Source organism: Branchiostoma floridae, chromosome 18 (genome assembly GCF_000003815.2).
Source record: "Branchiostoma floridae strain S238N-H82 chromosome 18, Bfl_VNyyK, whole genome shotgun sequence".
Taxonomy (NCBI): Eukaryota; Metazoa; Chordata; class Leptocardii; order Amphioxiformes; family Branchiostomatidae; genus Branchiostoma; species Branchiostoma floridae.
Window position 1 is genome coordinate 15,536,947 of NC_049996.1, and position 14,252 is coordinate 15,551,198.

General features: G+C 41.0%; 2 protein-coding genes across 3 annotated transcripts in view; both read right to left on the reverse strand.

The window, feature by feature from the left end:
• On the reverse strand, positions 1-9,433 carry LOC118405382. 2 transcript variants are annotated; one of them, XM_035804867.1, is made up of 7 exons: positions 9,084-9,130; positions 8,597-8,688; positions 6,567-6,677; positions 6,037-6,234; positions 4,224-4,435; positions 2,222-2,340; positions 1-1,201 (listed from the first exon to the last, which is right to left on the reverse strand). In XM_035804867.1, exons 1-7 carry the CDS (start codon positions 9,089-9,091, stop codon positions 1,096-1,098), a joined length of 846 nt encoding a protein of 281 aa, XP_035660760.1. In that variant the 5' UTR covers positions 9,092-9,130; the 3' UTR covers positions 1-1,095. The 2 variants fall into 2 exon arrangements, with proteins under 2 accessions (XP_035660760.1, XP_035660759.1); XM_035804866.1 differs by lacking the exon at positions 9,084-9,130 and adding an exon at positions 9,384-9,433 and having other exon boundaries at positions 2-1,201.
• LOC118405478 (ankyrin-3-like) overlaps positions 9,393-14,252 on the reverse strand; it is a 19,945-nt gene continuing 15,085 nt past the window's right edge. Inside the window, exons 18-22 of the mRNA XM_035804981.1 lie at positions 13,763-13,835; positions 13,494-13,507; positions 13,008-13,149; positions 11,219-11,356; positions 9,393-9,579 (exon numbers count right to left, since the gene is read on the reverse strand). Coding sequence (XP_035660874.1) covers positions 9,393-9,579; positions 11,219-11,356; positions 13,008-13,149; positions 13,494-13,507; positions 13,763-13,835 — 554 coding nt within the window. The remainder of the gene's footprint in view (positions 9,580-11,218; positions 11,357-13,007; positions 13,150-13,493; positions 13,508-13,762; positions 13,836-14,252) is intronic.

Consider the following 14,252-nt stretch of genomic DNA (forward strand, 5'->3'; position numbering starts at 1 on the left):
AAAATGTTCGTGGTGCTTTTAAGTTCGCGGTGAAGCGGCAACAGTTAAAACCGTGAATATCAAACCACTGCGAAAGTTTCTGCATTTACAGTATATGTGCAACCCACTGATCCACAGAGCCTGGTAGAGACTACCAACTGACTCTGAGTTTTTTCATTGCTACTGAAACGTTACCTCTCCAAGTTGTTTTTGTTTACAAAACAGCCATGTTTGGGTCAGGAGTACCAAGCTCCTTGGGAGTACCAAATGTACTACAGTGCAACACATAATGTACTGGTTGACATTTGGCCATAGACAAAGACTTGAAATGTGGTACAAGACAAAAAAACGTGTTAAAGACATTGTAATGAATGGAAACATCTGGCAAAACTTTATTTGTTCTGGGGGATGTTTTAATTTTGGGCCACAAAATCCTCAATACAGGGCTTAAGTAATAAAATACAACCCAAAATATAAATGTTGATATGCTAGGCTGCAAATATTATATCTACTATTATCATATATGATATTGATATCAACATTTTGGTACTGTAACAAAGTATAAAAACATGCCTTTACAAAAGATCCCTCAATTTGTATGTAGTAATATATACATGACAATATACTATCAGTTGAACACGGCTTTAAAGGGATATATTGTAAAAAAAGAAGTCACTGTGTTTGGTAATTTTTTTTTCACATTATGTGTTCAATCTACCTTTAGTTATTACACTGCACAGCAATATTCACAACGTATGGATACGACTTTGTTGTGCCGTGAAGATGTCTTGAAATGCACGCACTTCCCACTGCTGCTTGAGTTGTCCGCTATTTTATCCAACTTTCTGATGAACCAAGGTTTACTTTAGAACGTGTTCTGTGGTTCCCCTGAAGCGTTACAGAAGTTTGTTGAAAGTCCCCGCTAAGCTCCCAAGATCTGTGACAGCAACAGTCGTTTTGGAAATCAATGGCTGGCTTACTTCTGGGTAGGTTACTAGGGTATGTATTTGGTCGTGGTTACAAATGTCAATCTGACTGGAGATTTTAAAGTTCAGAATAATTGTTATTTTGGTGCTAAAATCTTACAATATATCCCTTCAACAAAAGGCTCCCGTGTTATAGTTCCTTCTTCAGTCTCTCGAACCTGAGGTTGAGGGAGTCAAAGTCGATACTTGCACCTCCGCCGCTGCTTGCTGAAGTGTCAAGCAGAACCATCATAGAACTGCAGAAATTCAAAGTTTTCACATGTCAACAAACATGAACATTTGTTTTTCCCAAGCATCATCATAGAACTGCAGTAATGACAAAGTGTACACATGTCAACAAACACAGCATTACATGAACATTTGAATGTTTTTCCCAAGGACCATCATAGAACTGCAGAAATTACAAAGTTTTCAATTGTCAACAAACACAGCCGTACACGAACATTTGACTATTTTTCCCTAGGACTATCATAGAGTGGAACAGTGCTACTAAGCACAGTAGGAGCATCTTCACTAGGTAGCTTTAAACAATGCTTACAGCTAGATGTGGAAAAGTTAGGTGTGACAGGTTGTTCAGTGTAATATAACCAGCTATTGCTGCACTGCTGGTCTGCAAAGCTGGTGTGTTACACCAAAGCAGGGATAAACAAGTCCACTAGCCCTATTGTCCAGGGCAAGTGAAAGTGCTGTTCGGGCAAGTGCATGTCCTACCCCACTTGTCCGATCGGGCAAGTAAGATTTTTCCATTGATTTTAGTGCAATTTTGATATACTTGTTACTTTTTACAGTCATGACATCAAGCAATTGTCTACAGAGAATTCCATTGCTGGAAGTGAAAATGCATATACTAGTAACAGTGATACAAACTGTATTTGAATTTTGGGCAAGTGAAAAATTGGTTCGGGCAAGTACATCTTTTATGTGCTTGCCCGATAGGACAAGTGGATTTTAGAAAACTTGTTCAACCCTGCCAAAGGGCAATTCTACCGGATATATAGATACAGATACAGAAGCTGGTGTGTCACACCGAAGGGCAATTTAACTGGCTATACAGGTACAGAAGCAGTGTGAGATGGCGGATGCCATCTGAAACATCTCACCGTTTCCAAAATCATATCCTGTTGCTTAAGCAACTTCTTTTTGGCGTACAGAAGCTAGTATGTTAAGCTGAATTGTGTGAACAATGTTTTCTAGCTGTATTGATACAGACAGATCAAGAAAAGCAATCTAGAAGACAGAAAGTGACATTATCTTACCCATTTGGTGCGTCTGCGCGAGCCTTCGCCACCATCTTTTGAATCAGCGTCGTTTTCGTCATCTCTTCGGGCAAGTGTCCTTCTATGGTCCTCACGTTGAGATCCACGTTTGGATTGGACTGTAGTTACGAGAAAGTCAGGCTCAAAACAAGTGGCACACGGTCACCTAACTATCAACGTTTTTTCTCTATTGTCTGTAGAAACTTAACAACAATTTATCCTTCTTAGAAAAGACTTTCATTTTATCTTAGTCATCTAGAGTCAACATGTTGCCACTAAAACAGTTTTCAATGAGCCCGGCGTACATAAACATAAAACGAAGGTTCAAATCAACTTGAATGCAGCAATGACTTGACAAAAAAATTCAAGTAATCAAAACAGCTTGAAAACCATCTTATGTATAATTGCCTTTCTCGAAGTGAGAAAAAAGGTTTGAGTCAGGTTAAGTATTGATTACTTTTGTAATGAGATTTGACTGATGACTTTTGCATTGACTGATTGATAACTCAATTACTAGATTGATTAATTAATTGATCTGTCTAATTAGTTGATTTTTTATAGCCTTCATGAATCATCAAGTGATCATTGACAAGACAGACAGATGGAGACTTGGGGTGAGAATGCAGAAAAGTTTATTTCCTGATCATGATTGTTACACAGTAATGCCACTTAGTCCACTTAAAATCATCTGTAAAACATTGAAATTTGACAAAGAAGGACTCATAATCCATATCTGCAAGCTTTCATCTAAAATAAATAGCTTGTACCATCTTTGATTGCACATGAACACTTGTAAGAGAATTCTGTTCCCTGAACTACATGGACAGAAACAGAAATTTAACACTTAACTACAGGCTTTGCCCATTATCCATCACTACATCACATGTCCTTGGGACTATGAGAACTGGAAAATATCTCTTTCTGTACTGCGTTACCATGGAACATACTCTTGGAGCATTTCATCACTACCATATACTGTTAAAAGTCAACAATACTAAATCCCAGACAGATCATATCATACCACTATAGCTTTATTTTTCTTGTGCCTGTCAACCTAAGAAGTTGTCATCATTTAGAACAAAAACAGTAAAAATTTCACCTGAAATCTTCAAGCCCAACAAGGTCAGATCCACTTTTCATCAACTTCATCAATCTGGAGAATCAAATCTATACTCTCTGAATCAGGACTCTTTTGATGTGCATACCACAGCTCCCTACAGCTTTCTCATCATCTCATCTCTCACCTACATTTTGTATCCCTCAGACTAACTATTTGATCATTGGGGCACCACAGAAGATCTAACTGCAAGTTTTATCCACGCTCTTCTGTTTTCTGTGTCCTGACCATTCTCTTATATCATCCTTCCATTATCATGGAAGCTCATCTGTGATGGTAGTAATCATAGTACAATGCTAAACTTTCTTCCAACAGAAAGGTACACACGGATCAAAGTTTCAACAGCCACTGTCGCCTTTTTCAGGATCAATACTGATGACCAATCACTTCCATTTTATTTCTGCTCCCTTTCCCTCATACAGTTTTCATCACTCTACAACTTTCGCATTTTCCTGACTTCCATACATCAATGGACTGCATTGCTCTATGCCTGACATAGTTACTTAACTTTCTTTATTTACACAATCTTCCACAACCAGTGTTCTAGCCAGCCAGATTTTTTCCGTCCCCTAGATTTTGAATCTGGAAATCCTGTCGGGCGCGACAATCCTAGGGGGGTCTGGGAGCATGTTACCCCTGGAAAATTTCGAAATCTCGACCCTCCGAAATGTTATTTCTTGCATTTTGAGGCACAAATTTTACTTGTAGACTCTGCTTGGTTCAATGGCATCTGTTTTAATGCCGATTTTTGTCCATCATAGAAGACTGAACGGGCAAAATTTATGTCAGTCCCAGCAACAAAATTCCGTAAAAGGCCGGAAGGACAGACGCTGGATAGAACCCTGTCCATAACTGTTACAAGAAGTAAGACTGAAGCATTCTTACCATCAGCAATTTCACGATGGGTTTGTGTCCGAGGCGGCACGCGAGGTGCAGCGCGGTGCACCCCGTATCGTCCTGGATGTTGACGCAGGAGCTGTCGGCCTCGAGCAGGGCCTGTACCAGCTCCGGCTTGCACTGCTTGCTCTCGATGGACCTGTGCAGAGGGGTGCAGCCGTCGCGGGGGTTCACCGCACACACGTGAGAGACCTTGTTTCCTGGAGAACACATGAGGTTAGGTAATGAACATGGGTGGGAGACCTTGTTTCCTGGTATCATGAACAGAGGTGGGAGACCTTGTTTCCTGGAGTAATGAACACACGTGGGAGACCTTGTTTCCTGGAGAACACATGAGGCTAGGTAATGAACATGGGTGGGAGACCTTGTTTCCTGGGGTAATGAACATGGGTGGGAGACCTTGTTTACAGGGGTAATGAACATACGTGGGAGACCTTGTTTCCTGGAGAACACATGAGGTCGCATAACACAGTATTTATGGGCGACCCCCGTGGACATAAGTAGATCGGGCACAAAATAGGTCGTCGCAGTTCTTGAAAAGCCATAGAAATTTTTCTGTGCACGTCAGCGAGTCGGAAACTGTGGTGAATAGTAGAGGGATACGTAAGTTTTGAGGCTGTATGAGTTGGGTTACGATGTTTGTTTGGCTGGGTAGAATTTCGCGCACGAATCCGGTTCCCGCTACTTCCGTGTGTCGGCTGCAGTATGGTGACCTCCGCTGGGGGTCATTTCAAAGTGTTCTTTCTGGGAAAACGAGACGACAAACTTCATCTCGTTTTCACATATGTTGTAGATTATACCCTCAACTCCAACATATCGAATTCTTGTTAATTAGTTTTGCACCCTGATATATTTTTTGAGTCGTCGAACCACCTCACTTTGGGGTCCTTAACCATGTAAATCCCCATAGGCGAAAAACTGTGTTCTGCTACCTATGAGGCTAGGTAATGAACATGGGTGGGAGACCTTGTTTCCTGGTATCATGAACAGAGGTGGGAGACCTTGTTTCCTGGGGTAATGAACATGGGTGGGAGACCTTGTTTCCTGAGGTCATGAACACATGGGGAGGTTAGGTGATGAACAAGCCAGGTATTTGGTATTTTCTCTACTTTACTATCCCTTTGTAATAGCCTCGGCTAGTTGGCCGACCTTGGCTGCCTGTAATTGCCAGGCGAATGAATAGATAAAGAAATAACATGGGTGGGAGACCTCTTCCAGGTGTTATGAATACATGGGGAGGTTAGGTAATGAACATGGGTGGGAGACCTTGTTTCCTGGAGAACACATGAGGTTAGATAATGAACACGGGTGGGAGACCTTGTTTCCTGGCAATGTAAACACATGGGGAGGTTAGGTAATGAACACGGGTGGGAGACCTTGATTCCTGGGGTCAAGTTTCCTATAGTCTGATTAAACCAAATCATTAAAAGACATCCCTGTCCTTGGCGCTGATTGGACAATCTGTTATTTGTAAAGGCTTCCCTGTCCTTGGTGCTGATTGGACAATCTGTTATTTGTAAAGGCTTCCCTGTCCTTGGTGCTGATTGGACAATCTGTTATTTGTAAAGGCTTCCCTTTCCTTGGTGCTGATTGGACAATCTGTTATTTGTAAAGGCTTCCCTGTCCTTGGTGCTGATTGGACAATCCGTTTTGTGTGTAAGGGCGTGTAAAACGTGGCTGAGTTTGTATCCCCCTTTGTCCTGGGTGAGAAAAACTGGTTGTGTACTAAAAGAAAACTCTTATGTCCTATGATCTACCAACCTGATGAAACTATTTTCAGAAGTAGAATTTGATGTCTTACCGTCGAGATAAATGCTGAGACTCCCCTTCAGCCTGGAGCTGGTGGACTTGGACTTGGAGGGTGTGAAGGTGAAGGAGGCCGTGTCGGTCGGCTCCGTCACCGCGCTGTCGTGGTCACGGTCACGCCCGCTGAACAGGGACCTTCGGGCTGTCGACCTACTGGACACCGAAGCTCTCGACTGTCTCCTGCTGTCTGTAGCTGAATAATGATGGAAGTTTATTTGCAAGTTCATGCGGGAGGCTAATTGCAAGTACATGGTGGAAACATACATGGGACATTATGGAAAGTGATAAACATTGTTGTAAAACGAGGCTATTTGAATCTTAGTGTCAACTATTTCTAAACTGGTTGGGTTTGACTTCTTTTTTTTGGAAGCAGAAGGAAGACAAAAAGCCCCACTTAATGGTATTGCGCATAAGCAAATATACCAGGCATTGGCTGACATTGAAAAGTACACCCTTTGGGAATTGCAGATAATCTGTAGTGTATTACTGGTAGGAAAAGCATAAAGAAATTAAAAACAAACTAACCAAGGGAAGGAGAACTCTCTGCTGCAGATGGGAGCTGAAGGAGCTCCTTTTCTCCAGTGTGAGGCAACTGCAGACTGGTATAGCGTTCCTTCACAGCCGTGTAGTCTGGTGCTGAAAAACAAAATAACAACAGAATTCAGAACCTCGTTTGGTACTAAAAATTTATAACTGTTGTATTGAGGTACATGTAAGCTGAGTGGCACTGAATGGCAGCTCACTCCAGACACTTGTGATTTAGCCTTCCCTATTGTAAAAGTTAAAGTTTGCCCATGCATCTACAGACGCGTAGGGTGGCGCCCATCCCCACTTCGAAGCCCTTGGGCCACACATGTGCAAGCCACTACAGCAGGGGGCTGGTCCGTTGGTAGTGATGTGTGTTTAACTTCCATACTCTTCCTCATTAGTGCTGAGTAGGGCTGGGTACCGGTACAGAAAATTCAGGTCCAGGTCCGGTTCAGGTCCAAAGGATCAGGTCCAGGTCCGGACCTGAACCTGGACCTGATTCAGTATGACTCATACCAATTGTCCATTTCACTACAAAGAAATCTGTTTGGCGGAGTATTAGACTTACACTGGCGTTTTAAAATCCTACAACGCTAACTGCACCTGTACGATTGACTGCAAACCTTGGTAGAAATTACTATAAACTCTACTCTACTTCACTCTTGTCATTTTCTTCCAACTGCAAGCGCCAAAACGTGTGAATGCCTGATAAAATAATATGTTAATTTTCTAATCGGTCCAACATCCGGTCCACCTAATTTTTTCAGGTCCGGTTTTTCTGGACCGGTCCAATAAGAAAAACCGGTTTTGTACCGGTACGCTGTACCGATACCCAGCCCTAGTGCTGAGTGCTAAGCAGAGAAAGCAGCATGTACCATTTTTAATGTCTTTGGTATGACTCGGCCGGGGATCAACTCGCGACCTACCGAATGCAAGGCGAACACTCTACCCACTCGGCCATTGCACCGGTCTATTGTACACTCCTCGTAATTCAGCCCCTGGCTGCGAAGAGAGAGTTGTCGGCCCACCCAATAACAATAACAACATACATCCATACAAAATTCTTACTCTAAAGAGTTGAAACATTCACAAAGTTCAGCTCCCAGTATTCTCTTCCGTACATCCAGTCAGTTAGGTCTTTCCACTTTAAATTTTAGACGTAATCAGATTTTTCAATGCATAATAACAACATAGGCATAATCTCTTAGTAGCATATCTTCAAAAGCTTTGTTTTCCTAAAAAAAAGGAAAGTGATCTCGATCCAGTTTTAGCTCACTGAAGAGCTAATCTTCCACTGGTCGTGACAGAGAGGACAGACACTATGTACAGTATTTACAGGTTCATTGTACCGGGGAAATTCCCCTAGCTCTTTTCGACAAGCACAATGAACAATGGACCACGGCTTAACGTCCTGTCCTAAGGACTGCAACCCTTTCCGGTAGCGTGCATGTCGGGTGAGCGACATAGCCGGGAACGAACCCACGGCTTCTAGTTCAGAAGCAAGGCCACTAACCACTGGACTACGCGTGCTACCTTCCTGATAAAGCTCTGGACAGAGAGAAGTTGGATTACAGACTACAGACCAGGAGAAAGGAAAGGAAAGTGATCTTGGTCCAGTTAAGCTCACTAAAGAGTTAGTCTTCCACTGGTCAAGACAGACAATATGCATCATTTTTGCATGTGCATTATTCACAGGTTGCTAACCACTGGACTACCAACTTAAGGTTACTTTGAACAAGATGTATTCACTTATCCGAATGAAAGCTCATCTGTGTTGGTAAATTCCATATTGAAAAAGTTTAAACTTTGTTCCAACACAAAGAAGGGACTCACCATAAATTCCCAAACACTCGACCGAAAATTTATGGTGAGTCCCTTCTTTGTGTTCGAACAAAGTTTAAACTTTTTCAATATGTATTCACTTGGTCCACTGTTGTTACAAGGTTACAACAGATGGTGGGAACCTCTTGTGTGAAACTCCAACATCATCTATAACAGCTCTACATATTTAGTACATTCTTACTGACTTGTAACAGTGGAAGCCGACGCCCCCATTGGTGTCGAGTCCTCCACACACGTTCCTGAGTCTGCATCCGACAAGTCATCTTCAAACAAACTACTGCAGAAAAAAATCAATCCCATGTCAGCAAAATTCTAACTCAACTGCAAGTACTGTCTACAACTTAGCACATAGTTCCACGCAAAGAGTTGAAAAAAATCATTGCCCTCCTATCAAATTACATCTTCTTTTACTGTCAACCTATGAAATATACAATATTCATGGCCAATCTTACAGTTAACAGTAGAATATTTGCCATTTTTGTACACTAAACTCTTCCTAAAACTAAATCTAAAAGTATCTTTTAATGAAACCTCAGTTGAGTACAGCAAAAAAGTACAGTTGTATGTTGTGCTGTGCAGCTTATTGAGAAATTAATATAAGAATAATATTCTAAGGGCCCTGTGGAGTTATCAGAATATCACAAGTACAACTATATCTCAGTTGCTTCTAACCTGTCCATGTCAGACAGACAGTTGTCCTCATACACAGCTGTAATTAGAGTAGGTACAGTAATATCTGGATCATACCTGTCCATGTCAGACAGACAGTTGTCCTCATACACAGCTGTTATTAGAGTAGGTACAGTAATATCTGGATCATACCTGTCCATGTCAGACAGACAGTTGTCCTCATACACAGCTGTTATTAGAGTAGGTACAGTAATATCTGGATCATACCTGTCCATGTCAGACAGACAGTTGTCCTCATACACAGCTGTTATTAGAGTAGGTACAGTAATATCTGGATCATACCTGTCCATGTCAGACAGACAGTTGTCCTCGTACACAGCTGTTATTAGAGTAGGTACAGTAATCCAGGTTGCCATGGGAACAGGCCACCATGAGGGGCGTGTCTCCGTCATGTGACCTCATGTTGTGGTCAAACGGAGGCTGCCAGATGGTCTTGAGTTGTGGAAGGCCCTTCTTGTTTCTCAAGGTGTCCATTATCCTTTAGAAAGGAATAGTTGAAGCCAAATTAATACAAAAAATCATTTCTTAGGGTTCTAGTCAATGTCCCCAAAATGATGCCATGGTAACATAAATGTAAGCTTGGGTTAGTGTCAAGAACAAGCAGTGGTTAGTAAAAAATTGTTAGTAAACAAGAAAATAATGTTACTACACATGCTTGAACAGCTACAGGTGCATAAGCTATTACTCTACTCCTACATATAATTTACACTTTATGTAAATAGTTAATGTTAGTAAATATATTGTGTGTTACCATTGAACAAGACTTAGTTACTAGTACATGTATTTTCCAAGTAAAATTTCTAAAACAAAAACATTAAGAAATAACTAAAGGTATGTCAGACTCTATATACATGTATGGGTTGACAATAGCATAACATCACATCCAAAAAGTGTACTAATTGGCTACCACATTTTAAACAGCTAGTCTGTTGCAAAAAAAAAAAGAAAGGCAAAAAATAGTAGCTATAACCACACAACTAATGCTAGTTTACCTTTATCCGCCGGGTAACCTATATCCGTTGTTTTCAAAAGCAGTGTATTTAGGGCTATCATTCCAAACTGCCATATTTTGAAAATATTACAATTTGAAACCATCGTCCGTTGACTTGATATCCCTAATTGCGCTGTTTTGAAAAGTAACGAATATAGGTTTTCCTACAGATATAGGTAAACTAATGTTACTACTCTACTAGAACAGCAGGTACACAGCATGCAGTCCGGGGGTATTGGCAATAACATCACATCACACATAGTGTACTAATTGGCTACCAAACACCTACAATTCACCTTTCTCACGCGGCAGCCACGATAGATCTAAAACGAGTTCAATGAGGCAAACAAAAGACTGTCCATCATACTTAACAGTTCAACCAATGATAGCATGGAAATTAGAAAATTGACCAATAAGAGAATGGCTGCATGTCCGTCAAATATTTGCATTATTATGTTTTTATATTGCATTATTATCTCTTAAGGGACTTATGGGATCAGTACGCGAGTCTAAATTGCTACATATTTTACTAGTTATAATATTTATTATTTGATCTCATGTTGTAAAAATTTGTGTGGTCTGGGGAAAACTAAATGGGGGTTGATTTTAGAAATAAGTTTTGTCTGTTTGCCTCATTGACCTCGTCTTCAATCTATCATGGCCACAGCGTGAGAAAGTATGAGCAGCTATGACCAGACAAACAGCACAACAGTTGCTACACTACTAAGAGACACATGGCATGCAGGTCCTGTGGTTTGCTTGCTACCTTTGTAACTTCCTCCACAAGTCTTGGAAGACAGTTTCTAGGAACAGCAGCTAACATTGACTATCATAATTCCACCAGGTGCCATTATACCGCCACCTCAAAAAAATTAGTATAGAGGTCTTCCCAAGATTGTATTGAATACCGAATTCTAAATATAGTAAATGTAATACAATTCAGATATTTAGTTGTTGAAGACAATCTTGAGAAGGCCTTTATAACAACGTTGTTTGAGTTGGCGGTATAATGACACCTGGTGGAATTGTGCGAATGTATGTTACATTCTATGACCAGAAAACTATTACAGTAACTCTACTAGATCAGCAGGCACATAGCATGCAGGTCAGGTGGTTTAATTGCTACCTTTGTAACTTCCTCCACAAGTCTTGGAAGACAGTTTCTAGGAACAGCAGGCCTGAGGCCTGGGTGTGTTTCTCAGGCATGCTGAAGAGTCTACCGGCGTCTTCCAGAAGGTCACGGTGTTCCAGACACTCCAGGATCCTGGGTAGAGGTTGTGTGATGGGGGAGGGGGGCGGTTATATGAATGAATGAATGAATGAACTTTATTGCGCGACATTTGTACATGGTACAATTGTAAGGCAACAATGATAAGTCAATTAATACAATGATATATCACATGTAGTTTCATCATCTTTCACAAGAATGTTCTGTATTGTACGGTCTTTCTAACACTATCCCTACAAGAAATCAAAGCACACTGGTTCGTGTGATCCTGGGTAGAGGTTGTGTGATGGGGGAGGGGGCAAGTTACATACTCCAAGTTACACGACTTGTACAGTTTGTTATTTCACCATTTCCCACAGGAATGTTCTATATTGTAAGGTCTTTCTAACAACCATAAAGAAAAAAACAGCAACTAAAATGATGAAATATTTGAATATGAATTATCAAAAGTTTTCATGCATCAACAGTCAAGGTTCAAAATACATTATGTAGGGTGTAAAATGAGATTCTAATAACAGATTCTAATAACAGATCTAGAATTAAGCCTCTACCTTTCGCAGTATAGTCTGTATACATAATAATACTGTCATGTAGCTTTGGTATGACCTTTGAAGCTGGCATTTGAAATACCAAATTGAATGAAAAATCCAATTAAATGATTTAAAAAAGAAACTGAAGTTTATCAGAAGATTTCTTTCACAAGCTTTTGATTGAATCATGCTGCACATATACAATGTATTCCTGTTGGGTAAAAGTCAGATTAAAATGCCAACTTCAAAGTAAATGAAGTACTAATAGTATTACTAATAGTGTGTTTATACATGTATTTTGGAACTAATGTTTCACATCACCAACCACACCACAACACACCACATACTGTAAATGCATTTAAGTTCGCGGGGATTTAATTTCGCTGTAGCGGGAAAGGGGACTTTTCGCGGTGGTTTTCATTTCGCGGTAGCACCATGCACTGTAGTATCTTAATGCCCAGGAAAAATATTCGCGGTGGTTTTGAATTCGCGGTGAAATGGCCAACGCAAAAACCGCGAACATAAATCCACCGCGAACTTAAATGCATTTACAGTAACTACAGAAACTCTCTACCTGTCAGCAAAGTAAGGTAACTGTTCTGCAGGCCATGCAAGGAGAGAGAGAAGGAGATACGTTTACATTAGAAAGCATCAGCAAAAAGCCTATTAAACCACTGTATATAATGTAAGGAAACTGTAAAGAGGAAAAGTGTCTACTGGCATCTTACAGTTACAAGATCATGTTGCAATACTTTCTAAAACTATGCACACTGAAATCATGCTTTATCATTACAATGACTGTATACTAACTTGTTAAGACACTCTATGGAGGGGGAAATCAAGGCATTAAAACAATTAAGACTAGTCACTCAACAAATGTTAAAAGTTTAACTAAAATTATTCATACACGCACAAAACTCAACTTTATAACATCTATGGGTAAAAACCTAGTATGCACTACACAGTTGAAATCAGAACAATCTTCATTTTGAATGTACAAACTTTTACTTTACCTCACTGAGAAGTTCCAAAAAATTTCTAGGACTTATTTTGATGGAAGCATCCTATCATAGTAGTATCAGAATCATAACTAATTACCCTAAACATTTGCACCAACACTATTAGGCCTATGTAGCTATAGGGTGTTTTGTACCCACCTCTCCAAGTGGCGTTTGCGATGTGTCTCGATCAGCATCTGCACTCCCTGGTACTGTGGACAGGAGAACAGCTCTCCATACGCGTCTAACAGTGCTGTGGTCGCTCCGTTCTGCAACAGCACTCGTACAATCCTGCTGTAACCTAGCAATGGGAGATGATGTCATGTTACTGTAACCTAGCAACAGGAGATGATGTCATGTTACTGTAACCTAGCAACGGGAGATGATGTCATGTTAGTTAAGAGAACAGCTCCCAGTACGAGTCTAACAGCGCTGTGGTCACTCCGTTCTGCAACAGCACTCGTACAATCCGGCTGTAACCTAGCAACAGGAGGTGGTGTCACGTTACTGTAACCTAGCAACAGGAGATGATGTCATGTTACTGTAACCTAGCAACAGGAGATGATGTCATGTTAGTTAAGAGAACAGCTCCCAGGACGAGTCTAACAGCGCTGTGGTCACTCCGTTCTGCAACAGCACTCGTACAATCCGGCTGTAACCTAGCAACAGGAGATGATGTCATGTTACTGTAACCTAGCAACGGGAGATGATGTCATGTTAGTTAAGAGAACAGCTCCCAGGACGAGTCTAACAGCGCTGTGGTCACTCCGTTCTGCAACAGCACTCGTACAATCCGGCTGTAACCTAGCAACAGGAGGTGGTGTCACGTTACTGTAACCTAGCAACAGGAGATGATGTCATGTTACTGTAACCTAGCAACAGGAGATGATGTCATGTTAGTTAGTTAAGAGAACAGTTCTCCGTATGCATCTAACAGCGCTGTGGTCGCTCCGTTCTGCAACAGCACTCGTACAATCCTGCTGTAACCTAGCAACGGGAGATGATGTCATGTTACTGTAACCTTGCAACAGGAGATGATGTCATGTTAGTTAAGAGAACAGTTCTCCGTACGCGTCTAACAGTGCTGTGGTCGCTCCGTTCTGCAACAGCACTCGTACAATCCCAGCAATGGGAGATGATGTCATGTTACTGTAACCTAGCAATGGGAAATTATGTCATATTACTGTAACCTAGCAATGGGAAATTATGTCATGTTACTGTAACCTAGCAACAGGAGATGATGTCATGTTACTGTAACCTAGCAACAGGAGATGATGTCATGTTAGTTAGTTAAGAGAACAGTTTTCCGTGATGTCATTTTACTTCACTGTACAAGCAGATCTTGGGGAAAACTCATGGTAAATATGGTCCTCAATGAGAAATTACAGATGCAAAGGTTAGGTG

Bases quoted from the DNA above. Each gene is read 5' to 3' on its own strand.
- LOC118405382 (XM_035804867.1), bottom strand. The intron at 2,341-4,223 runs GTAAGAATGCTT...TCGTAACTACAG, and splicing joins CCATCGTGAAATTGCTGATG to TCCAATCCAAACGTGGATCT. The intron at 1,202-2,221 runs GTAAGATAATGT...GAATTTCTGCAG, and splicing joins CGCGCAGACGCACCAAATGG to TTCTATGATGGTTCTGCTTG.